This window comes from Pinus tabuliformis, chromosome 2_2 (genome assembly GCF_031772625.1).
Source record: "Pinus tabuliformis cultivar Carrire ecotype Pingquan chromosome 2_2, CPIR1, whole genome shotgun sequence".
NCBI lineage: Eukaryota > Viridiplantae > Streptophyta > Pinopsida > Pinales > Pinaceae > Pinus > Pinus tabuliformis.
The window spans coordinates 609,975,289-610,003,235 of record NC_142300.1 but is presented as its reverse complement, the minus strand read 5'-3'; the positions used below and the strand labels follow the sequence as shown (position 1 = coordinate 610,003,235).

Here is a 27,947-nt window from a genome sequence, read left to right as displayed (position 1 = left end):
CCTTGACTAGGATGTCCTCCAAGCATGAGTCAAATCCTTCCTCTTTCTGCACTGTCACTTTCGCTCTTCTTTTGACACTTTGTCTTCCAGTAATTTTGTCTTCTAGGTTAGGAAACCTTAGAATATTAGGGCTCCTTTTCTTCGCTATAAGGAGGTCCTTCTTTACTTATCTTGGAAACCGTGTAGACCTTTCTCTACATCCAAATGATACCCTTTAAAGTGTTGCCTTTAAACTGTTGTCAATCTGCAACAACTTACCTCTGAAATCTTCGCATGTGTGGAAAACAAGAACCCTAGAACAATCCTTCTATTCTCGTTGGCTCTTCCTCCTTTCCTTGTTAGTGAGAGAGGCCTTGTACGCCTAATTTGTACCCGAAAATTGTGAGATATAATGACCTGCACCTTACTGTAGTTATAGCCACAGTCAGTCCTTACTTCTTCGCACGTGTCAATGTGTGTATGCCCTAAAGATAGTCTTTTCTTCTTCGATGTTTCTCCTTCTTTCTTCACTATCCTTACAACCCTCTTTCTCACCTTTTCTTCGTGTTACTTCATCCTCCTTGCTTGTGGATTTTAGAGATATGATTGTTGTGTGTAAATGAGGAGTGGACAACCTCTATTTATAGAGGTATGTATCTCCTCTCTCAAGCCGACATGACTGTCCATTAGGCCGACTTGACAGTTGCATTATATTTCACATTTATTCATCATTTTTGTTGCTTGTAGACTTCGTTGGAGCTAGGATAGGATTTGACCATGCTTGGAGTTATTTCCTTGACCTTGTATGATGAATCACATGATGTAACATGCCCTCAAATGGTCTTTTCATAATTACATTTTGACTTTGACTCTCTAGAAAACTTCAAAATGTGTTTAACCTATTTTCAATGAGAAAGAAACTCAATGACAAATAATAATAATAATAAAATCGATTTTCTTGAATATGTACAAATATCAAAATTACATATATGAAGATCGAACCTGTTACATCTTCTCCAACACTCCCTCTTAACTAGGGAGGTATTCATACAACATTACAAGGTGTTTGGTAATTTTCAATCTTGAAGAATTCACATAAGAGAAACCGGATTAGCAATCCATCTATTATAGCATCATATCCATCAGCATTGTCATAAGGCAAGGCCTTGACTAACAGCTCCATCTCTTTACGAGACCATGAGCCACAATGTTGGCGAGACCAATGATTTATAGACACCTTCATCATTGTCTCTCAAGCTACATACCCACCCGGGTGTTCTCGAGTATGAACTTCTAGGACTATTCTTGTCTTGGGTTCCCAGCCCTCAAAGAATATCGGTCATCTTGCCTAATCTTGTCTTGGATGCCCTACGCATCCTCAAAGAGTATTGGATGCCAGATGATTACCTAATCCTCCCATTATTTCTTCCCAAGTGAAGACAAGAATGTTGTGTCTATCTTGTGTCTACATTTCCATTCACGGCCTTCATCTAGACTTATGGTTGTTAGTGCTACATGACCCATGACATGGAAAAACACAATAGTCACTCCTTTGTAATCAGGGGTGATTCGAAACTCCCTCTTGATCAGGGACTTGTCAGCGATCCCTCTTAACTGGGGACTCTTTCCTTCATCAGAAGCTTCTTCTTCGTGGATCCTTCAACTGCATGATCTCCTTCCTTTCTTGATGTCATGAAGTCTTCGATCGAACTTCTTCTCAGTAGGGCACCATCCATCCATCACTTTCCTTCTTGGTTAGTCATGTCATTGCTTTGTGGAAAGTGACTATCAAGTTCTTCTAGTCATCTTGGCTACTCCTTTGTCATCTTGTCCATGCTTCGGAATGTTCTCCTCATGGATGCTCCATCATATTTGCTAGGTTATATGCTTTGACCTGGTAGCCCATCATGACTTCATCCTGATATTGCTTCAACATTGTTTTTCCTTTTGTTGGATGGCTTCTTCATCATGACATCTTCATAGAGTAGAATCAATTTTTTGCACCTTTTATATCTCCAAGGCCTTCATAGGTGTCAAGGATCCTTTCTTCCTTCATCAGAGTTATCCTGCCTTCTTTCGGGAGATATATTTCAAGGCATTTTGTTAGATAGTGATTCTCAATGATCATGGTGTTCTTCACATGCTTGATCTCTTTCTTCATTTGCTTCTTCTCAGATAGATTGGTCAACCACCTAATGCTTCTTGTGGAAGCATTCCTTCATCCCTTGCTTTCTGGACTTGTCAGCATTTCTTCTTGCTTCTTAGTCAGCAATCTTATGCTCCTTATGTGAGCATGTTCTTTTGTTGACCTTCATTGCATCGTGGTACATGCCTTCGAGCATGTTCTTGGTGAAAGAGATCCTTTCATGCTTGATCATGTTATAGAACTATACCCATGACTCAATAATATAAAAATGATGACATGACTTAAACTTTGATGCATACATACCACATCTTGATCCTCCTTGATCATTCTTTGGTGGATCCCTTCTTGCTTCATCTCAGCATGCCTACATATCATCCCTTTTCTTGAATCCCGTGAGTGGGATTCCCAATGAGACATCTGCCTTTGTTCACGAACCTTCTCTTGAAGATTCCATCATAGGATCTTAAATATCCTCACCTTGGAAATGTTTCCTATCTTTGATGATTTAGGTCTTCTAAGATTCTTATCATGATCAAGTTTTCTTCCATCATATATGAGGTCCTATTCTAGGTATGCTCCTTCTACATGAATATCTTTGAGCTATATTTTCCATGCTCCCATATTCTAGAAGATATTCCTACATATGCATTTTTGTTCTTCTCATAAATGCTACATCTACATGAGTGTCTAGAACTCCATGTACATCATACTGCTAGATCCTAGAGGGTGATTCTAGCCATGCAATTTAGTTTATTCCTGCATGCTCCTATTTTACTCAAAACTTTGAAAGAAGTCTAGAAGGAAAGAGCTTGACCTAGTCATAGTAGAGATCCTGAGGATCTTCCTTCTCTTGCTTTTCCTTCCTCTTCCACCTCTTGAGTTATATGAACTTCTTCTCTCTTTCTCTTGTTGTTTTTGTCCTTCTTAAGCTTGGGACAATTCCTTTTGCAGTGTCCATATTCTTGGCATCCAAAACATTGGATCTTGGACATGTCTTTGTTGTTTGTTCTTCGTGGACCAAACTTGCCAAACTTACCCTTTCTTTTGGTCGTGGTAGCAAATGCTTTCTCCTTTGATCCCACATCTTCTTTCGCCTTAAGTCTAGTATCCTTTGTTCTACATAGATACCACATATCACTGAGAGTGGTTGCTTCCTTCATGGCATAAATGCTTGATGTGAAGTTTCCCCACTCCTCAGGTAGAGCATTGAGTACAACAGTTGGCATCTCTCTATCAGACATGACTTCCCCAAGCTCTTGAAGTTGATCTCTCATCTTAGATATTTTCATGAAGTAGGGAGATATTCCTTCCTTTATTATCTTCATCTTGTATAATTCATTCCTCATAGATAATACTTGTCAGCTGGTGGATACCGCAAATAGCTCTACTAGCTTATCATAAATTTCTTTTGATGTCTCAAACTTGGAGATATAGGGAATGAGAGAGTCCTTGATTGATTCTATCAAAATCCTTTGAGCTCTTGTCTCATCCCTACTGTACTTGGCTAAGGCTTGAATCTGTTCCTTAGCAGGGACAGTGATGTTCCCCTTGACATATTCTAGGGGCTCATTCTCATTGAGAGTAGATCACTCCTCTTCTTCCATGCAAGAAATTTATTGGTGCCTACCAATTTATTGCTTTCCTTGCAAAAAGACATTGATGTATATTCAGAAGGGGACATGAACTTACTTGATATATTTTGAGATTTGATGGATTTGCTTCCTCCTTGAAAGCTTGATGACTTGTCTTCCTTGGATCTTGATGTCCTTCAAGTTCTCTTCTCCAAGTAGATTTGCTTGGTGATGAGGTGTGCTTGAAGACTTGTAGCTTGATGTAGATATGCTCTTCTTTGTATGTGCCTTTATATAAGGCTCTCCTTCTAGCTTTGTAACCCTCCTTGATGAATGATGGATTGTAGACCCTTCTTGTCCTTGAAGTGGTTGAGACTTCTAGGCTTGATGCTTCATCTTTGTTGATGCTTGAGTGTTCTTGAGTTTCCCTTTCCTTGATGTGTAACCTCGCTCTGATACCATGTTAGAGAATCGAGGGCAAAGTAGTGTTATGATGATTCTCTGAGACTTGATAACAATTTGTGAAGTCTTTTTACTTTTTCTTAGTTAACTTTTAGTTCTTCCTCTTCTTATTAGTGCATATGTGTGTGCTTCATCAAACTGCTACCAAAACAAAATAACAAGAACATAGAATTGGGCTCTCTACCAGGGACAAACCCTCTCCACTCTTGAGAGGGAAACCCTTTGTAAGTTTTCTCTTATTGAAGCTTCTTATTTGAACAACTGTTAAGCCCTAGACCCTTCACTAAGATGTCCTCCAAGCATGTGTCAAATCCTTCCTCTTTCTGCACTATCACTTCTGGCACATCCTCCGGCTCTTCTTCCGACACTTTGTCTCCCAATACTTTTTTCTTCTAGGTTAGGAAACCCTAGAATATTAGGGTTCCTTTTCTCTGCTATAAGGAGGTCCTTCTTTACTTATCTTGGAGACCTTGTAAACCTTTCTCTACATCCAAATGATACCCTTCAAAGTGCTGCCTTTAAATTGTTGGCAATCTGCAACAACTTACCTCTAAAATCCTCGCACGTGTGGACAACAAGAACCCTAGAACAATCCTTCTATTCTCGTTGCTCTTCCTCCTTTCCTCGTTGATGAGAGAGGCCTTGTAGGCCTAATTTGTACCCAAAAATTGTGAGATATAATGACCTGCACCTTACTGTAGTTGTAGCCGCAAGCAATCCTTACTTATTCGCACGTGTGACTGTGTGTATGCCCTAAAGACAGTCTTTTCTTCTTCGTCGTTTCTCCTTCTTTCTTCACTTCCCTTGTAGCCCTCTTTCTCACCTTTTCTTCATGTTACTTCGTCCTCCTTGCTTGCGGATTTCAAAGATATGATTGTTGTGTGTAAATGAGGAGTGGACAACCTTTATTTATAGAGGTTTATCCTTCCTCTCTCAAGCCGACATGACTGTCCATTAGGCCGACTTGACAGTTGCATTATATTTCATATTTATTCATCTTTTTTGCATCTTGTAGACTTCGTTGGAGCTATGAGAAGATTTGACCATGATTGGAGTTATTTCCTTGTCCTTGTATGATGACTTACATGATGTAACATGCCCTCAAAGGGTCTTTTCATAATTACATTTTGACTTTGACTCTCTAGAAGCACTTCAAAATGTGCTTAACCTATTTTCAATGAGCAAGAAATTCATTGACAAATAATACAAAAAAAATAATCTCTTTTCTTGAATAAGTAAAAATATCAAAATTACATATATGAAGATGGAACCTAGTTTCATCTTCTCCAACAAATATGACACTTGTCCATATGATATATATTTTTTTAATTAATCAATTTAATCAAAAAGAAAAAAAGACAATTATTTTGGAGATAAATCTCAACATTTAATTGGTAAAATTAGCAAGAATATTTTAGAATATTTTGTGCAGGCTAAATCCTTACCATCCACTTAATAATTATTAATAGTTAAATTAAATTTTCGAATATGCCTATAGACATAATTATTGATAATTATATTAAAATTATGCAATCACTATTCCAAAATAGACATGCCTATTAAATTTAAATAAAAATTAAATAACTATATATGTACATATGTATTTGACAACATTAAAAATAAATAAAAATAAAAAATAGATAAATCTTAAACCCATGTCTACAAAGCATTAAAATAGATCAAATTTCTTAATACATGACATGGAATTAAAAAATAGTAAAAAAATCAAAACTTTTACTAACAAAAGAATTGTTATTGCACTTTTACTAACAAAAGAATTTTTATTGCACTGGAAAAGGCTCTACTACTCAATAATCATGTAATGTTACATTAAAAAATAATAAAATAATACTTATGCTAAGAAATTGCTTCATCTCATAATATAAAATGAATGTAAAACTATGTTATTTAAAGTGGACATTGAAATATTTATTTTTAGTTGATATTGAAAAAAATGTCTACTATATATTGGTTTTCAAGATATAACAAACTTATTCCAAAAGCAATCACAATATTTTAAAAAATTAAATCAAGGTAAATCCACCCTAAATCTTATCTATGAAACATTGACATAAATCGAATTTCTTAACTTATGTAATGTAATTTAAAAATATGAAAATTTCAAAATTTTTATTAATAGAATTGCTAATATTTTAAACATATTTACATATATTTCAAAATAAATAAATAAATTCCACATGTCACTAACAATAATGGGAAGGCCTATAATAATTGAGTTGTTAATTAATTATTGTATGCTATTTACAAAATCAAGCTCATTCATTAGCGTTATTAAAAAAAAATTGAGCCACTTGAAATAACTAGCTAATGTTTAATAAGAAAAAAATGTTTACCCCTTTAAAATGCTTTAGATTATTAACTTGTTATTTATGTAACAAAAAACTTTTAATTAAATAAAAACAATTTTAAATTATATTCCAAAACTAAAACATTGTATATTTTCTAATAAAATAACTAATTTTTTTTATAAAAAATAATTTTAATTATTATTATTTAATTAAAAATAATTATACTAAAATATAATAAAAAAATTATTAATAAACTATATATATTTTTCTTTAACAAAAATTAATTAATTAATTACATGTCGTCGGAGACTTCCAAGAAGTCTCCAATTATATGTTAATCTCCAATCACTTAAATTATATGTTTCCCTCTCAACGCGAGTTTCAATGGTGAGTTTATGGTTAGAGAAAGGACTATATTAAAAAAATATTGACACTTTCTATTTGTTTATTATTTATGCTATAACTATATAGGTTCTTCTCACGAAGCCTACCATGTAAGATTATACGCATAGAATATGCAAAATTGAATTTAAGTATATTTGAACATCTTTGAAAATGTTAAACTTCATGTAATATTTAAATTCCAATTAAATTAAAGCATGGAAAAAAGATATCAACTGATCAGGAAAGTTCTAATTTTTTTTTTCTGTTTATGTACTTCTAAGGCTATAAGCAAGTAGGATTATTTGCAAATTTATTCCAAAAGTTCTAATTTTCTGCCGTTTATCTAATTAGAAAAACCACAAATAAAATTACTTTCAAATTTATTCCAAACACAGAAATTTAACTTCATGTTATTTCTGTAATTCAATTCATAACACCTGCAAATATGACAGGCATATGTTTATATGACGTTGAAGTTTGTCAAATTCATTTCATTACACCTGCAAAGATGAGGGGCATATGTATCTCTTCACTTATATATATAAATATTAACGTGGTGCAACCCCAGAAATATTTCCACTAAGGAGGTTAGGAAAATTTAACTTCCTGTTGTTTCTGTAATTCAATTCATAACACCTGCAAAGATGAGGGGCATATGTTTATATAACGTTGAAGTTTGTCAAATTCATTTCATAACACCTGCAAAGATGAGGGGATTGCAGATGAGGAGCATAGGTATCTCTTCACTTATATATATAAATATTAACGTGGTGCAACCCCAGGAATATTTCCACTAAGGAGGTTGCTCCCAGAGATATCAGAAGATATATAAGGATTTTCTGTGGATATGTCGATCTCCGTTCTTTCAATGTCCATTGGATAAATATGAGATTCTATGGACAGTGTACGGCCTGCCCCTGGTGGCATTAACTGGAGGATCTTTTCAAGCTCTTGCACAACCTCAGCCACGGCGGGGCGTGCATCTGTCACATCTCTGCAACAACGCAGTGCCAAACTGGCGAATGGCTCCAAGCACTCTGAAGGATACGAACCCATCCGCTTATCAATCATAGATAACATACTTCCAGATTGATACGTCGTCTTCACCTGTAAACCAACACAATTAGCTGCAAGTGCCAGAAAAACGGTAAAACTATAGCTTCCTCCCTCATTCCATTCGAGCACAGAGTTGATAGCAAAGTGTTATAAAACAAATTACAGTGGAAAAACAATGTGAGAAAATTAATACTCTGCTCCAACATATGAATGTCCACAAAAATGGAAGCCCAAAAAAAATGATGCAGTAATTGAAAAAATGGACGAATATCATATTGATCAAAACATGTACCTCCCTGACAATGTTTTTTCCATGTGAAATGGGTTCCATGCCTGTCAAAAGCTCAAGAAGAACCACACCAAAACTATATACATCGCTCTTATCAGTCAGCTGGTGAGTCAAGAAGTACTCTGGATCTAGATAGCCCTGCAAACCAATAAATATGCTGTTATCCATTGCTTGCGAATACAATAAAAAGTTATACAAATCATATGCGTATATCATGTCAAGATTTGCATCTTACCGGGGTGCCTTTCACTACAGTTGATACATGATCTGGAGCTGAACCTTCTATATCCGGTAATAAAGCAAGCCTTGACAGTCCAAAATCTGCAACCCTTGCATTGAATTTATCATCTAGTAGGATGTTGGTTGCCTTTATGTCACGGTGGAAGATGGGAGGATTAGCCTCGTTATGGAGATACAAAATGCCTTTCGCTGATCCCAGAGCGATGCGAAGACGTAGGGCAAAGTCCAGAGGTTTTAATTGGAAGTTTCCTGTCAATGATAACACATTTCCGTCATCCTTGACCTACATTTCACACTGAAGCATGTTCATGGAATAATGTATAATATATGAACAGAGGAATGGCGACAAACTTTACCAGCGAGATGATCGTGTAGTGTTCCGTTTGGCATGTACTCATAAACCAACATCTACATAAGAAACACGTTAAAACCTTCTTCCATTAGATACTATCCATTGACATAATGTTACATAGTTTGATACAATTTAAACAATTATTTTTCTTGAATCAAAATGTTTTTACGAACGTTTTATTCTTTGGACTTTCATGAATTGAAATGTTTTTTTAATAATGTTTTATTGGTTAAAAGAACATCCTCTGAAAACTTCAAATTGCAGGATAGGTAGCATAACACTGTCTTTAACATTATCATAGATTTATCCAATTTCCATATTTTTTAACACGAAAGAAATTAAAAAATATCAAAGTAAAAAGCGTTACATTGATTATGTATATATATATATGTTTGGTTATAGATTTTAACTCATTTTTTGAACTTCTAAGATAGAAGTTATACATATCATTCATAAAGGATTATATAAGCTTCTCTCAAAACAATCCTGACATATATCCAAAAATGCATGTGAGTGAACTTTACATTGATTCATGGATATTATCTTGGAAGAATTTGAAGGATATAGATGACTTTTCGAGTTCTAAATTAATAAATATTGGACATGGTAAGTTGAACACCTTGTTGTGGAATTGTTACCCACCACTAGTGGGTGACCCCTATAAGAGAATTTTTCCCCTAAATTTGTTTTCAGCCAGCATTCAACAACTCCTTGCAGCGACCAGAGAGTCCGATGTGCCACTATTCTCCGCCACCTGAGCCAACTATTGTGTGCCCTCGTTAATGATCATATGTTTGAAGGTGGGCCTTCCAACTTCAAATGTGTGATTTTTCATTATGTAATTGGTTGATTATGCTTGTTTTTCTTGGGCACATTTGAAGATGGATTAGTGGGGGGATTTGGTGGAAAGAATGAGCTTGAATTGTACTCTTGTTCCCTTGCCTCACTTGGGGGTTACTCTTGTATCCTAGTCCTGTGGAATCACCTCTATGGCTACTAGATTTAAATGTGGCACTACATGGGAAAATCTAATTTTGGTTGTGTAGTCCCACTTCCCAATACCATATATCTCACTCCCCTCTGCTCATTACAAGCCCTTTTCAAATTTTCCCCATCTGGGTCCACATTTGTCCATTGGGTCCACAAGGAGTTAGCCTCCTTCTCCCCTTGTCCACACTTTGGGTAAAGTCTAGAACGATGTCCCGATGGTTGACACATCTAAAAAGAAAGACAAAAGCATAATTTGGCAACTTACAATAGGAAATGTACCACAAAATGCAAAAGATGGTCAGGACAAAAATTTAGCGCATGGGCAAAAGCCAAACAAGAGCTCTACCCCTTATCATTATGGTCATCGCCCTCCTAGGACCTCTACTAGATTGTGTGGCCACATTTTTGGCGTCGTTACTCGAGACACAAGACGTGTCTCTTGTTCCTATATGGCATCATTGATATATCCTTTTAGAGACTCCATTGGAAGAGCGAAGCCCCAATTCTTCATTGAACTTTAAAGTCAATGCTTGTAGGGTGAAGCAAGCATCTTTCAAGGTATTTCATGTTCACACTGGCAACTCCATATCTAGAATCTTATGAAAATTTGCATGGCAATAAATGGATCATTGGAGAGGCCTATTTTATATGTTTCAAGATGATGATCCTCAACCCAATGATCATGATGTCATTAGTAGCCAAGAGGAGTTTGATGCCCCTCTTAATGAATCTCTTGGGAGCCATGAAATTGAGGAGCCTTCCCAATGCCTTGAAAGGGGGTTGTGGTTCTTCCCAAGATATGATGATTGTAGTCCACCTTGTTCCTCCCTCAATAATCAAGATGATGTGATTATGGATGTGTATGAGCCATCTATCTCTTCATGCCATGAGGAGGATATGCCCAAGCTTGCTATTCATCAAAAATTTATGAGCTTGGTCCTTGAGTTCTCCATATTCTCGTTGCAAGAAAGGTTACACAAGTTGGATTCTTCTCTTCCCTCCTCATCCATGACCCTTGATGCATGGTCCTCAAATGTTCCTGCCCCCCACCCTTACCATTCATCAAGCAAATCTTGCAATGGGAAAAGTGATATTTGGGTCCCCTGCCTCATGATGGTTCATAAGGGAAAATGCTTTTATATTTATTTAATAATATGTTGGTTACATTGGCTATATGATTACACTTAGCATTTGCATAATGTAACATGCATGGTAGAGTAGGATGCATTGCATACTGATTTTTGCATAGCTTCTATCATCATATCATGTTCTCATGCTAGATTAGGTACATTTAGATTAAATTTGCATCCTAGAGTAAGTTTTATTTCCTGTTTATTTTTACGGACTAACAAAAGCATGGGTGATCAAAGTTCACCATAGAAACATGCTGCCCCATTTTCTCTATCTTTGATGTGCAAGTTACATGTCTGCGATCCCAAGAGATTGTTGGTGTTTTCATGACCTCCCCATTCGAGTACATGGTTTGTGTACTCTACTGAGGGATCATGTCCTAGTGGAGCCAGATGTTACCCACCACTAGTGGGTGATCCCTATAAGAGAAATCTTCTCCTAGATCTGTCTTCAATCGATAGCCAAAAACGCCTTGCAACCACCAGATAGCTTGATATGCCACTATTCTTCGCCACCTAAGCCAGCCATCGTGTGCCCTCGCTCATGTTATGATCGTACGTTTGAAGGTGGGCCTTCCAACCTTGAAGGTATGATATTTCATTATGTAATTGGGTGTTTATGCTTGTTTTCCTCAGGCACATTTTGACATGGATTAGTAAAGGGATTCAACAGAAATTAAATGGGCTTGGATTGTACTCTTGTTCCCTTGCCTCACTTGGGGATTAATCTTGTATCCTAGTCCCATGGGATCTCCTCTATTGGCTATTAACTTTAGGTGTGGCACTACATGGGAAACACTAATTTTGGTTGTGTCGTCTCGCTTACCAATACCATATATCTCACTCCCCTCCGCTCATTACAAGCCCTTTTCACATTTTCCCCATCTAGGTCCACATTTGTCCATTGGGTCTTGTTACCCACCACCTGTGGGTAGTGTATATAGGAGAAAAAAATTCTCCTAGATGGTCCTAAGTCGACAGCTAGCAACCCGTTGCAGCCACCAGATAGCTCAATGTGCCATTGTCTCTGCCACTTGAGCCAACCATGTGGTGCCTCAACCACTTGTCATGAATGTATGTTTGAAGGTGGGCCTCCCCAAAGGTATGGCTATTCATTGGTATAGTTGATTAATTTTCCTTAATTGTCATGGGCACTTTTTGGCATGGATTGGTGGGGTGATTCAGCAAAAAGAGTGCGATAGGTTTGTATTCTTGTCTCCACTACCTGATTCTGTGGTTACCCTTGTATCCTAATCTCGTGGAATCTCCTTTACTGGCCATTAGCTTTAGGATTGGCACTACATGGGAAATCTCAATTTTGGTTGTGTGGTCCCACTTCCCGATACCACCTACATTACTCCTCTTCCACTCATTTTAGCCCCATTCATCTCTTTTCCCATCTTGGTCCGCATGTGTCCACTAGGTCCACATAGCATTAGCCTCCCCCTCCTCTTGTCCATGCCTTGGGTCGGACCTGAAACGATGCGCCGGAGGTTGATGCAGCTAAAAAGAAAATAAAAAGCATAATTTGGCCACTTTTAGCACGTGGGCAAAAGGCAGACATGAGCTCTACCCCTTGCCCATGGCCATCACCTTGATTTCTATGGGCCCTAGATGAGCGCTCTACCCTTTGCCCATGGCCATCACCTTGATTTCTATGGGCCCTAGATGAGCGCTCTACCCCTTGCCCATGGCCATCACCTTGATTTATATGGGCCCTAGATGAGCTCCCTCTATCATTAAGGAACCCATGATTGTCCCAACCCTGGTGGGCGATGAACTGACCCACCTTAAGTGGGGTACCTACTGTGATATATTACACATCATGCTCTCATTCCCTAGAGCCTCGAGCAGTTATGAAGAAAAATCAATAAAAGGAAAAAGGCATATGAAGATGGGTAGAAAAACAATGGTCGAGATAAGTCATGTAGCACAATTTTCTCCCTCCTGCACTCACATACCCAGGTGTAGGCTTCCCTTATTATAGCTACCCATGTACCATGACATGTGGTCTGGATGATTTCCCCTGATCCCCCACTCCACTCCATCATTATATCAAAGTGGAGGCCTATCGAAGTGTAAATTCATTGAAGTTGCTTCCAACATGCCCTAATGCCATGTAAAGTTCTTTAAAGGCCTCCTTGACTAGATGAATCTGTCTCAAGCTATAAATTATTCCTTCACTCCATCTCTCCCAAAGGATTAGGTATTGATCCTTCCATAGTTGATCACATTAAAATCTTATCTCTCTCGCCGCCTTCCCTTTTCTAGGCCTAGCCTCCATAGGTCACCTAGGGCATCAATTTTCGCATGATTCACCCATCAAAAAAATTTCGATCTCTTGCCTACTACCTACAAGTGTGTCTCCTAGGTGCCCTCCAAATTTCATGAAATTCTAACAATGGGATCTTGAGATATTTCAAGCCCTAGCTCCGAGATTGATTCTTGCCTTTGGTTTCCTTTGGCTAGTGACCTCATTGGGATCATTGCATCAAGTTCAAAGAAAATTTCTCCTTTGATCCCTTTCTCCTCCTCAATTAGGTCAAGCATACCCTTGATTAATCAATTCCATCCCCTTGACCTAATTTTTGGTCCACTTGGTCTTGTGTGGTCCTATTTCTTATCAAAGCAAATCCTTCAAAGACCACTTAGAAACCAAGTTTCCACAAGGATTCTGAGGTCTAGGAATCTCCTTTGTAAGTCATATCTTCAAACCCTAACCCTTGAAATCCTCCTAGCCCTTCCTAGAGAGCCTTTCACCTTGCTTTCCAAGCAAGCAAGCCATATACTTGAGCCTCTCTTGTGAATAGGCTTTTAGGATCACCTTTCATCCTATCATTGATACATTCATTATCGTGATCCTTATTATACTGAGTTTCCTTGCATCGGTGAAATTCCACAAGAGCAGGGAGACTTAGCTGAGGTGATAGTGGGTTATCGCTCCATTGTTGCCCTTGACCTAGTAGTTGCCCTATAGGATTTCCTCCTAGGACCCCTGCTATTTTGAGTGGTAACATTTTGGCGTTGTTGTCAGGGATACAAGACTTGTGTTTTGTTCAACATACGACATCATTGACATATCATTCTTGGCAACTCCATTGGAAGAACGAATCCCTAGTTCTTCATTGAAATTCAAAGTTAATGCTTGTAGGGTGAAGCAAGCATCTATCAAGGCACTTTAATTCACCCTGGCGACTCCATTTTAATCCTAATATGAAAAATCATGAAAAATGGACTATTGTAAAAGAGAGATTAATCTTGGTTCTACATTTGCAAAACTCAATGACCAAGACATTCAAGAACTGCAAAAGGATGTGGATAAATATGTTGAATTTTATCAAGATTTATTGGAGGATATGGATAAGGAATTCATGCTCAGGTTTCATAGGTCAATGCAAAAGCGACTCTATATAATGAGGTGTGCCTATGAGAAGGATTCTAGTCATCTCCTTGGCTAGCCTAACCCTTGCTTTTAATATTCTAACAGACCTAATCAATGATAAGTATTAAAATCGGTCGCAAAGCCCCACAAAGGGTAATCATTTGGATGATCAAGGTGACTTTGAAGAAACTTCAAGTGTGAAGGATCATCATCAAAGTGAGGAATATATGGAAGAGTGGAATTAATCTAACGAAGTTAGGGAGGACCTTGGGAACCTAAATAATAAGAAAAAGATGAGTCCTCCTTGAGTCCACATGATGAAAAGGATGATTTTGTGATCACATGTGTTGGGGAAGATGAGGCTATGGAAAGTGAAGTTGAGGTTGACCTTACTTGTCTCAAGGATATTACTCTTGGTGACTCTCCTTTTGAGAACCTTGGGGAAGGTGATCCCATTAACCCCTTGGAAGATTACATTGAAGATTAATTCAGCCTTGAAAAGGGGAAATTGGAAATTGTAGGTCCTTATTTTGATCTTGCTCCCATTTATGATACCGACGAGGATGATGTTGAGACGGGTATTCCATTTCTCTCAGGCATTATTTATGATGGCATATCTATCGATACCCTTGGGAAGGAAAATTGTTATTTTCCCTTGCATGAAGAAGGGCAATTGGAAGCAATCAATTCTCTTTTTAGGAAAGACCCAACCTTTGATGCTAATAATGATGAAGTCGAAAAAGCTCCCACCTATCCTCCTTATGGTTTTATATTCAAATCACTTGAGTCTTTAAATTATAATTTTGAGGAAAAACTCATTAAATATGAGACTTCACCCTCCCCTTTTCCTTTTTCTCTCGTTCATCTTGAATCTTCCACAAGTGATTTCCTCACCCCTTTTCGTATGATCTCCAATGACCATGTGCCCTTTCACCTCCCTAGGTATGATCTTGAGGAAAAACCATCCACTAGATGCATCTCTCCTTCCCCTTCATACCTTGAGGATTGTGAATACAATCACTCCATTGAGTAACTAATAGGTTGCTGAAATGGATGAGTTAATTGAGCATGTTTGATGATACCATGTGCCGCTGAAAGTAAAGTGCTAAAATATTGTAAATAAATTTGAAAATGATGTAGAAATTTCTCATTTCCCACCCCGGTTTTCAGTTTCACCTTATTTCTCCCATAATAGTTAAATGCCCTTTCCCATATCCATACATTCAACAACTGAAAAAATAAATTTTGCTGAAAACACAAATTCTGGAAAAATTACAGAATGCTGGAAAATGCAGAAATATAAAAATCAGCACATACAAACAGCCATTTAACTCATTTAAACACAATGATTTTTGGTCAAGGTGACCCTGGAAAAACCCCCTACAACTCTTGGGGAAAACCAGTTCGAAAGCTCCTTCTTATTTCTGGAAAATGCTTTTTACAGTGAGAAATATTCAGCAAAAAATCAGCAAGCAAACTTTTACAACTTATCTCGTTTTCCGTGCCTCACAGCCAACTGGAAAAACTTGCAAACAGCAAAACAGAACAGCAATAAATGTTGTACGGCCTCCTCGATTTTTGTGCCCAAATTTCAGCCTTAAATGTTGTTGTACGACCTGCCTAGAAAAGCGTGCAAGCTGCCATAAATACGCTGTATGGATTTCCTCGATTTGCGTGCAGAAAAAGACAGCAGTACAGCTGTACGGATTTGCCTCGATTTGCGTGCCAGGGTACAACCACTTGCTGTACAGATTTCTAGAAAATCGTGCCCAATATCTGCCTTTCATTGTTTGCTCACTCAACTGTATGGATTTGCTAAAATGCTGCCTTGGAATGTGTGCCAAGCTGCTGCCTCCTTCTCCTCCCTGTCCAGAAATCTCCTTTGCTCTCTTGCTCTCCTTCTCTCAATCTGCTCATGAAAGAATGAATGACCTTTTCCTCATTTTCCTCCTTTAATCTAACCCTAAGTGACTTTTGGGGAATCCCTAAATCCAATGGCTGAAATAGATTGAGATCTAGGGTTGAGATTAAATGCTCATTTAAATCTCACTTTCTATTTTTTAATTCACCCCACTTTAATAAAGACCCACTTAGTCATTTATTTCCAAAGTCACTTTTCCTTTCTAATTTTACATTGACTTTATTAAAGTCACTTTAAAATTAGACTTTAGTAACTTTATCACTTAAAGTCACTTTTAAATTAGATTTGACTTTATAAAAATTATAAAGTCACTTTAGGATAAAAATTAAATTCTTTTGGACACTTTTCCCTAGGCCAAAGATCAAAGCCTTAGGGAACCACCTGTCCTCCGGTACCAAATTTCAACACTCCCTCTTACCGAGGAAGGTGTTCCTCACCACACCCATCTTTTCTCTGAAGTAGACATGCTTGCCCCGTGGTAAGGCTTGGGTAAGAATATCTGCAACCTGCTCATCAGTGGGAATATACTAAAGCTTCACAGCTCCCTTCCGAACATAGTCTCTGATGAAATGATATTTGATCCCGATATGCTTTGACCTATCATGAAATACTGGATTCTCCGTGAGTTTAATGCAACTCTGATTATCACAGTAAATCACTGAGGGTCTCAACGGCTGACCAAATAAGCCAAACAACATCTTGCGAAGCCAGATGGCCTCACAACTAGCTAGACTGGCTGCCATATACTCTGCTTCCGCTGAACTTAATGCTACTAACTGCTGCTTTCGGCTCAACCATGACTACTCCTGAACCCAACCCAAAACAGCACCCTGAAGTGTTCTTCCTATCAGAAGCACAACCTGCCCAATCAGAATCAATATAACCTGCCAATCTCACTCCATCCCCCTACCTGTAGTCCAGACCATAATCCACTGTCCCCTGCAAGTACTGCAAAATGTGTTTTGCAGCCACCCAGTGAACCTTCCTAGGCTCACACATAAACTGACTCATCGTGTTGACTGCAAAACAAATATCTGGTCTAGTGTTGACCAAATACATCAAGGAACCAATCAGCTACCTGTACAATGTGGGATCAACCAACTCGGAATCCGAAGCATGAAGCTTCTTCCAGTTGGTGATCATCGGTGTCGACATGAGTTTACAATCCTCCATGTGGAATCTGCCAAGGATGTCCACAATATACTTCCCCTACCCCAGGAAGAAATGCCCCTCCTCCTGCCACACCTCCAAACCCAAAATGTAATGCATCAAGCCGATGTCCTTCATCTCAAACTCCGTCGCAAGATCTCTCTTGCAGTGCTCTATGAGTCTCTCCGCACCTGTAATGACCAAGTCATCCACATACAGCACCAAAATGAGAGGCTCCTCACCTATCACAATATAGTAAAGGTTCGGATCTGCCTCACTCTTTGTGAAACCCATCCCCTGCAAGTATGTATCTATCCTGGAGTACCAAGCTCTGGGAGCTTGCTTCAGTCCATAAAGGGCCTTCTTCAGTCTGCACACATGGGACTCCTTCCCATGCACCTCAAAACCCTGTGGCTGCTCAATGTACACCTCCTCCTGTATGAAGCCATTGAGAAATGCAGTCTTCACATCCATCTGGTGGATCTTCCAACCCATCTCTGCTGCTATCGATATAATGGAGCGGATCGAAGTATATCAAGCCACGGGAGCGAAAGTCTCCTCATAATCAACTCCCTCTACCTGAGAGAACCCTCTAGCCACAAACCTCGCTTTGAATTTCTCAATGCTGCCATCTACAGCATGCTTTACCTTGTAAAGCCATCTGGAAGTAACCACGGATTTTCCCTCAAGCCTCGGCACCACCTCCCAAACATCATTCTTCATGATAGAAGAATACTCCTCCTGCATGGCCTCTCTCTAGACCTGCTGGCTAACTGCCTCCTCATAGCTAGAAGGCTCAGAGTCAAGGATGCTAGTAGCCATTGCCATATAGCTACAAAACCTCTCAGGTGGTCTACTGTCTCTGACCGGCCTCTTAGGCTCAGCAACAGATGTGGCATCTCTCAAGGCGTCCTGAAGCCACTTGGGCTTCCTCTTCCCTGAGCATACTTCTCCCATTGGAGAATGAAACTCCTTCTCCTCCTCATCATCAAGAGCCTGAACTCCTGACTGTCTGTCTGCTGTCCTCCTGCCTGCACCTGAACCTGTAGAAGCTGAGGTACCATGTGAACTGTCCATCAGTGGACTCCCTAGTGAACTGCTCTGTGGACTGCTCTGCATGCTGCCCGGAGCACCACCCCTCTGGCTCGGCGAGCCACTGCTCACTGACGGACCTGACATCCTCATAGATGTACCTCCGGATCCTCCTAATCCCTGCCCACTGGATCCCTGCGACTGACTCAACTGCTGCTGAGGGTCTGGTTGATCCAGATACTCTAACTCCCGTGACCTCCTAAAGGCCCTGTCCTCCTCGAACTTCACATCCCACCTGACAACAACTTTCCTCTGTGCAGGAATGTAAATCCGAAAGGCCTTTGAGGTCTCACTGTAGCCCACAAAGATACCCTTCTCTGCGGTGGGCTCTAGTTTGGTCCTCTTCTCCTTAGGTATGTAGGAGTATGTAATGCACCCAAAGATACGAAGATGATCAATATCAGGCTTCTTCCTAGAAAAAGCCTCCTCCGGAGTCATGTGCCCCAAGGCACTATGCGGACTCCTGTTCTGCAAATAAACAGCTGTGTTGCAGGCCTCTGCCCACAAGAACAATGGCAACCCCTGATCATGTAACATGGCTTTGGCAGCCCCTCCGCTGGATCTGTTCTTCCTCTCCGTAACCCCGTTCTGCTGGGGGTTGTAAGGAACAGTGAACTCCCTCCTAATGCCTGCCTCCGCACAATAGTCAACAAACTCTCCAAGGGTGTACTCTCCCCCATTGTCCAACCTCAGGGACTTGATCTTCCAACCTGTCTGTGTCTCCACAAGAGCTCTAAACTCCTGAAACCACTTGAAGACCTCACTCTTGGTCTTCAAGAAATAAATCTAGGTCCTCCTGGAGTGATCATCAATGAATAAAACATAGTACTCATATCCACTCAAGGAAACATGAGACATCCGACCGCTCACATCGGAATGAATCAAATCAACTATCCCAGTCGCTCTACTGTCACTGCTGGGAAAAGGGGATTTGGCAAACTTGCCCATCGCACATCCTCTGCAAGTATCAAAGTGATCAGTACTGAAATCTGGCACACCTGTAGTGATCTCCCGCAAGGTCCTCAAGGCTCCATGATACATATGCCCCATCCTGCGGTGCCAAATCTCACACAGCTCAGAACTATTAGCTCTGTTGTCGGTACTACTACTCAATGCCAAAAGGGGCTGGAATGCAAACTTGTACACCTTTGCATGGCGTACACCTATCACTCTAGTTGAATCAGTTGGAGTGCCCCTGGGATACATCAACACCTGTCCTCCCCTGAACAGTACCTCATATCCTCTGTCCTCCAAAGCTGAGACGGATATGAGGTTCTTCCTCATCCCTGGCACATAAAAAACATCTGACACCTTCAAGGGAGGTTTGGACTCCCTCTGAAATGTCAGTGTCCCCACACCGACTGCTCTAACAACTCTGTCATCACCGAATACTACCTCTATATCAGTGCCACTCCCTGAAAGCTCTGAGAAGTACTCACGGACTCCTGTCATGTGACGTGAAGCCCCACTGTCCACATACCAGATACCCAAAGATGCTCCGCTAATCGAGGGAAAAGCATGCTCCCTCTGAACCTGTGTGGCAGGTGATCCTGCACTAGAGGACTCACACGCAATGAACCCAAACTCCCGGTCAAAACAACCTGCAAAGTCCTCAACCTCTGCTGAAGCTGCCAAGCTCTGGCTCTTCCCCTTCTTCTTCTTCTTCTCCGGACACACAACTGCATAGTGTCCCATCTTTTGACAATTCCAACACTTCACCTTGGAATAGTGCTTCTGTGTGTTACCCTGTTTACCTTTACCTTTGCCTTTGCCCCCACCATTGCTTGTGGAAGCCTGCTTCTTCCCTTTGCCTTTCTTACCTCCTGCCAACAGTGCTACATCCTCATCCTACTCAACTGGCTTGGCTGCCCCAAGCTAACCTTTCATGATCTCTGTCTGAATGCAATCATCCCAAAACCTCTCCCATGTGGGAAGGGTCTCATGTGCACAAACCCCATCAGCAAAGTTCATCCATGAACGGGGGAGACCATTCACTGCAATCCGCACCAACTCAGTGGGTGGAATGACCTCTCCAACTGCTGCCAACTCATCTCTCACATTAGTAATCTTTGTGAGATATCCAGCTGCACTATCATTACCCATCTTAATGGTCTTCAGCTTCTCCTTCAGGACCATTTTTCGGTTCTCATTGGTACTCTGGTAGAGATTGGACAATGCTGTCCACATCTCATGGGCATTGCTCTTTCCTCTCACATGAGGAATGCAATGGTCTTTGACTCCGTCTAGAATCAGTCTCTTACCCTTGTTGTTCTTTTTATTATAATCAGCCAACTGAGTAGCATCAGTAGGCACAACAACAGGGTTCTGTGTGGTATGCACCATAATGTCCCAGACTTCTGCCTCCTCAAAGATACTCTGCATTCTCTCCTTCTAAACGCTGTAATTGGTATGCCCATCCAACCTATCCTCCACCCTCAATCCCAATGACATCCTGCTGTCCTAAAACTGAAAAAATAGCACTGCTGTAGTAAAGATAAAACTGTTGTTTGTGAAAAATCAACTTGCTGGAATTTTTTGAGTGAAAAATCAGCAGGCTGTAATTTTCCTCCTTGTTGTCTCAAACTGCACTTCAGCACTCAACCTCTGATACCATGTAGAAATTTCTCATTTCCCACCCCGGTTTTCAGTTTCACCTTATTTCTCCCATAATAGTTAAATGCCCTTTCCCATATCCATACATTCAACAACTGAAAAAATAAATTTTGCTGAAAACACAAATTCTGGAAAAATTACAGAATGCTGGAAAATGTAGAAATATAAAAATCAGCACATACAAACAGCGATTTAATTCATTTAAACACAATGGTTTTTGGTCAAGGTGACCCTGGAAAAACCCCCTACAACTCTTGGGGAAAACCAGTTCAAAAGCTCCTTATTTCTGGAAAATGCTTTTACAGTGAGAAATATTCAGCAAAAAATCAGCAAGCAAACTTTTACAACTTATCTCGTTTTCCGTGCCTCAGCGAACTGGAAAAACTTGCAAACAGCAAAACAGAATAGCAATAAATGTTGTACGGCCTCCTCGATTTTTGTGCCCAGATTTCAGCCTTAAATGCTGCTGTATGGCCTCCTAGAAAAGCGTGCAAGCTGCCATAAATATGTTGTACAAATTTCCTCGATTTACGTGCAGAAAAAACAGCAGTACAACTGTACGGATTTGCCTCTATTTGCGTGCCAAGGTACAGCCACTTGCTGTACGGATTTCTGCTCCTCGATTTCTGTGCACTTGCTGTACAGATTTCTAGAAAATTGTGCCCAATATCTGTCTTTCACTGTGTGCTCACTCAGCTGTATGGATTTGCTAAAATGCTGCCTTGGAATGTGTGCCAAGCTGCTGCCTCCTTCTCCTCCCTGTCCAGAAATCTCCCTTGCTCTCTTGCTCTCCTTCTCTCAATCTGCTCATGAAAGAATGAATGACCTTTTCCTCCTTTTCCTCCTTTAATCTAACCCTAAGTGACTTTTGGGGAATCCCTAAATCCAATGGCTGAAATAGATTGAGATCTAGGGCTGAGATTAAATGCTCATTTAAATCTCACTTTCTATTTTTTAATTCACCTCACTTTAATAAAGACCCACTTAGTCATTTATTTCCAAAGTCACTTTTCCTTTCTAATTTTACATTGACTTTATTAAAGTCACTTTAAAATTAGACTTTAGTAACTTTATCACTTAAAGTCACTTTTAAATTAGATTTGACTTTATAAAAATTATAAAGTCACTTTATGAGAAAAATTAAATTCTTTTTGACACTTTTCCCTAGGCCAAAGATCAAAGCCTTAAGGAACCACCTGTCCTCCGGTACCAAATTTCAACAAATGACAGAAAATAAACAATCAATCAAGCACACAAAACCCCACCCACAAGGGTTACCAAGCAAGTAAGCAAAAGAGAGAACAAGCTACTCAAAGACACATAAAAAAGGCCTAAAAGATCCAATGTTAAGGGACTGAGATCTACTGTAAATGGTGCAGACAAACAACAAAAATCAAAGGTGAAAAATGCTGCAAAGGATAACAGTGAAACTCTAAAACCTAGCATGCTCAAGGGGATCCTAAGAGGGAAAAGGCAAACCCAAACTCTAAAGAGAGAAAAGGTAAGTCCCCTTCCGTGTCCCAAGTCTCGTTTCTCTTCCCATCATGACCTTTCAGCATCTACAAAGCATAATATTATGAGTAGTAACTGTGATAGGGAGTTCTTAAGGGTGATCATTCACTCCACCATTGTGTACTTAGAGGGAAAGCCCTGCACTTCTGGATTGACTTATTTTCCTTCTCCTATGGCTTTCTCTTACCTTTCATGGAAATCATATTTTCCCACCTCCCATTTGCTTCATCCTCCATGTGATTGTGTTTGCAATCTCATTGGGATTTGCTACACAAGTAATCATATAGGTAGGCACCTGTATGTTGATTTGGTGATATGTTGCTTGCACTAGATTTATGATTACACTTAGCATGGACACTATGCTATATGCATGTTAGGATAGGATGCATTACATGCTCATTTTCTCATTAGAACTAATATCATATGATATTTTCACTTGCATTTTACTTTTCTGTTGAGTTTTACGGCCTAATATTAAGCATAGGTGATCATAAGACACCACAAAAACATGTCGCCCCGTGTGTTTGTTCTTTGATATGTGCATGTAACAGGTCTGTGGTGCCAAGAGATTACTGGTGTTCTCATGACCTCCCGAGAGATCATGTCCCAGTTGGAGCCAGATGTTACCTACCACCTATGGGTGTGTACATAGAAGAAAAAATTCCTCCTAGATGGTCCTCAGCCGACAACCAACAACCACTTGCAGCCACCAGAAAGCTCAAGGTGCCATTGTCTCCGCCACATGAGCCAACCATGTGGTGCCTCAACCACTTGTCATGAATGTATGTTTGAAGGTGGGCCTTCCGACCCCAAAGGTATGGCAATTCATTGGTATAGTTGAGTAATTTTACTTACTTGTCATGGGAAATTTTGGGCATGGATTGGTGGGTGGATTTGGCGGAAAGAGTGGGTTACGTCTGTGTTCTTGCCTCCACTACTTGATTTTGTGGTTACCCTTGTATCCTAGTCTTGTGGAATCTCCTTTGCTAGTCATTAGCTTTAGGGTTGGCACTACATGGGAAATCCATATTTTGGTTGCATGGTCCTGCTTCCCGATACCACCTACAACACTCCTCTTCCACTCATTTTAGCCCCATTCATCTCTTTTCCCATCTGGATCCACATGTGTCCATCGGGTCCACATAGGGTTAGCCTCCCCCTCCCCTTGTCCATGCCTTGGGTCAGGCCTGGAACGATGCCCTAGAGGCTAATGCAGCAAAAAAGAAAAGAAAAAGCATAATTTGGCCACTTTCAGCACATGGGCAAAAGCCAAACATGAGCTCTACCCCTTGCCCATGGCCATCACTCTGATTCCTATGGGCCCTAGATGAGCCCCCTCTATCATTAAGGAGCCCATGATTGTCCCAACCCTTGGTGGGGATGAATTTCCCCACCTTAAGGGGGATGCCTACTGCTATATATTACACATCATGCTCTCATCCCCCTAGGGCCTCGAGCAATTATGAAGAAAAATCAATAGAAGGCAAAAGGCATATGAAGAATGTGGAAAAACAAAGGTCAGGATAACTCGTACCGTGATTTGCTCCCTACTACACTCACATACCCAGGTGTTGGCTTCCCTTATTATAGCTACCCATGTACCATGACATGTTGTCTAGATAATTTCCCCTAATCCCCCACTCCGCTCCATAATTATATGATTGCCACCTACCATTTGAGGGATGTACCATGGACATGTCACCCCCTTTAGAGGTTGAAACCACCTAATAGGGTCCTTGGTTAACCCCCTATTGAGCTTGGAGACACTTGCATATACCAAAGTCTACTATGGAAGGGCATGCCATCATGAAATGCCCCATGACTTTTAAGCTTGATTACTTGATTCTTGTGATGATTTGTTGTATTGGAGGGTGGGGGGACGCATTGGATCTTATGTAGGATAGCAGGTGGATCTCCATTTGGGGCTTGGTCTCCCTATATAGTGTCCTATCCCTCCAGACTGTCACATTGGCACTTATATGGTGAGCGTTGAGAGCCATGGACCTCCACCATATCAAATATCACTTCATGGATCCCCAACAGTGCTCATCGATTGCTCGTGTTCCACCTTTTGGATGAGGATGATGCACCTAGTTCACCATGCCCAGCAGGCTCCACAGTTGCACCATACACTTGACAGATGTTCCAGGGTCCAGAGGATTGTCACTCGCTACAGAGAGAGGAATTATATCATCATTTCAGCCCTTACAAATGGTCTACAGGCACATTCGATCAATTTGGAGACCCACAAGGGCCGCCCTTGTGCCCCCACACCCACTTGGGAGCACCACGGGTTCTTACTTGGAAAACAAGGGGCCAACCCCTTATCCACTATGTTTGGAGTCCATTTCTACATCATGGCACTCCTTGGAATTCATTAGGCCTCCTCAAAGACCAAATGACTCACTCTATTGATCATTTGATCCTCTTGAGAGGCTAATGCTTATGTTAGTGAGCTATTTGGTTGGCTTGTCACCAAAAGTATTGTTACCATGGACATTATTTTATTTTAGGGGCTCAATTAGGCCAACTTAGCTAAATTTAATACATTAGTGTATAAATAGAAGTGAGATGATTCATTTTCATCATCATCACTTCGATTGGATTATCTCCTCTTGTGAGAATTTCACTATCTTTTTTGGTGGATGAGTTTGGATGAATGGATGGATTTTGATGTTTGGATCTCTTTCATTTTCTCTTGGAGCTTCTCTATTGGCATATCTTGATGATTGGATATACTTTTTCTTACATTTAAATGCTCTTTTAATGCTATCCTTATTATTTACATTTTTCAAATGCATGTTGCTGGGATTTTCACTATACTAGGCTGAAATTTACTATTTTTTTTATGCAAAATTTTGGATATTTGCTCTTTTATTGTGTTGCATCAAGACATGGGCCATGTATGAATGAGTGAATGTTCCTAGAGATAATTTGTGTCAAATTTATCTTGATAATTAATCAAATATTGCAAAACCGAAGTTTAAATATCTTGAAGTTGCTTCCAACATTCCCTAATGCCATGTGAAGTTCTTTAAAGGCCTACTTGGCTAGATGAATCTGTCTCAAGCTATAAATTCTTCCTTGACTCCATCTCTCCCAAAGGATTAGGCACTGATCCTTCCATAGGTGATCACATTAAATGTAATAATCCTAAATAGGAATACAAGTGATAACAAGCAAATAATATATGCAACAAATTACAAAAATGAAATATTCAGCAAACACCCATATAAAAGTTGCAAATGGAGAACTTCTGAGCCATTTTATTTAATTTCTACAAGCCAAATACAATAGATGATGGAATGGTGCACCTGGGCTTGTCACAATGGACAAGCAGGACCAAACCCAGGTAGGAAAATGGCTGAGCTGAAGGCTGCCCAGCTGCTGCACCAATCTGCATTGCGCTGCCCAAAAAACTGTTGCTCTGCTGAAGTTCAAATGGCTGGAAAGTGCACTAAAACTGCCCAAAAATTTATATGCTTTTAACCCCGGACTCCTTGGACAAAACCCAGAAAAACCCAGAAGGGATTTTAGTTGGTTTTGACTTCTAATTTTCGACCCCCTTGGAGCCACCCTCAACTGTAGCTGCAAAACTCGGCCTGCTGGAAAATGCCTATAAATCCACCTGAAAACTCCTCCAAAATGTTGAGTTCACCCCTGCTATCCAATCCCTGACTTCCCGGATGATCTCTTGGCCCAAATCAGTTGCTCCCAAGCACCACGAAAATCTGCTAAGTGGCCTCTGCGTTGTCCCTCAGCCCAGCAGTTCGACTTGCTGGAATGTTGGCTCAGCTGGCTGTAAAACCTAGCAAGAATGTTGGTCTAATGCTGCTACCTCAGCTCCCCAACTCCCGGACAAGCAATCAGATCTCTGCTTGCCTCAATCTCCCTCTGCATGTTTCCTGGCTGCCTAGAAATACGCACTCCTTGCTCTGCGCTGGCTACTGGTGTATGTCACTGCTTTGAAACTCCTGAAAACTCTTGTGGAACAACCTCCCTAGGGCGGGCACGGATGGTCCCCCGAAGTAGAGGTTGAATCTCCCGCTTGAGAGACTCGTGGCTAAACAATCAATAGACTTGCTAAACAATAGAGTGAACAGATGAGTAGTTGTTTGCAAATGTCAAAGATACCAAATGGAGGCCTTCAAGCTCTATTTATAATTGCTAGTCCTCTCCCTTGGTGGTCCCCACCTTCCACTAATAAAATATTACTTTGCCACCATTCTTCATTAAAATAATAATTTCCACTTTTCTCCCACAAAATAATATTTTCTCCTTTTTATTTAATATCACCAAAAATTGGCAAAACTCCTTAGTGAATTTTGCACTCACAAAAATTGGGAACATTACAATCCTCCCCGCCAAAAATTGCTTGTCCTCAAGAAATATCTTGTTGCTCCAAACATTGGCCTAGCTAATGCTAGGGTCCCAAATATGCCACTGAACCACTCCTCGTTGTTGAACATCCTACATACTAGTGGCGATCCCCATGTCAATAGCGAATCACCAAATTCCAATGGAATATCTGAATGATGTCCCCCTGTAGAAAGCAACTCACCCCTCAGGGTAGATGAACCACCAAATCCTGTTGTACCTGGATCCCATGCTAGTCTCAGAAGGGTGCCACCATGCTAACACTGCGCCACTCTGACTATGACAAGCTTCCCATCATGCTCAGACTGTATCCTCCCCTCCCAAAACCTAATGGTGGGATATCTGTGAAGGCCAAGCTTATCCTGCCAGGTATCTCCATGATGTCAATGTCTACCCATCCACTGTCAATCTCAATCCTGAGCAGCAACAGGATAAATCTACCTTGCCATACAATGGAGGTTTCAACAATCTCCCATGTGTCACACCCAAGGTGAACTAGATCACTCTCTCCCATGAACCTACTCATCATAGAATGGAGTGTCCTATCAATCAACTCAATCCCTAGATCCCATAGCCAGACCTGTTGCGGCATAGCTCTAACAACTGCTGGAATTTATCTGTTCCTCGTCCCTAATCCCTGCATGAAACTGACATATAGGCCCCATATATCATGAACTAATATGATGCATGCTAAACTGCCCTGTGCCTGCCACTGCGTAGTACTGATGATTGTTGGAAGCCACATGTGCCAAATAACTACCCCCTGAAGGCAACCAATAGATGGGTATCTGATACTCGCAATCGACTCAGTGTATGCGGACCCATCCCGCTCCTGCCAACCATCACCACTGAGTTTGCCATCTGCCCTCTCGATAATGTGCCAATACAATATATGGAGGTCGGATATGTTGATCTAAAAATGCCCTGAAGTTGTCATTGATGTCAACCCAAGTAGCACCAGGGGCTACCCTGATCTTTCAAGGGAATTTTGAC

General features: G+C 40.4%; 1 protein-coding gene across 2 annotated transcripts in view; it reads right to left on the bottom strand.

The window, feature by feature from the left end:
* Positions 1-7,304: 7,304 nt before the first annotated feature.
* The window catches only part of LOC149194137 (putative LRR receptor-like serine/threonine-protein kinase At1g06840), a 296,065-nt gene continuing 275,422 nt past the window's right edge, over positions 7,305-27,947 (bottom strand). Inside the window, exons 17-21 of one of the 2 annotated variants that reach the window (XR_016254518.1) lie at positions 8,793-8,844; positions 8,432-8,685; positions 8,200-8,334; positions 7,551-7,958; positions 7,306-7,487 (exon numbers count right to left, since the gene is read on the bottom strand). Coding sequence is in view for 1 of the 2 variants with exons in the window: in XM_089405046.1 (XP_089261172.1) it covers positions 7,614-7,958; positions 8,200-8,334; positions 8,432-8,685; positions 8,793-8,844 (786 nt within the window). In the remaining variant the exon portion in view is untranslated. Of the gene's footprint in view, positions 7,959-8,199; positions 8,335-8,431; positions 8,686-8,792; positions 8,845-27,947 lie in introns of both variants that reach the window. The other variant, XM_089405046.1, reaches the window with a different exon arrangement.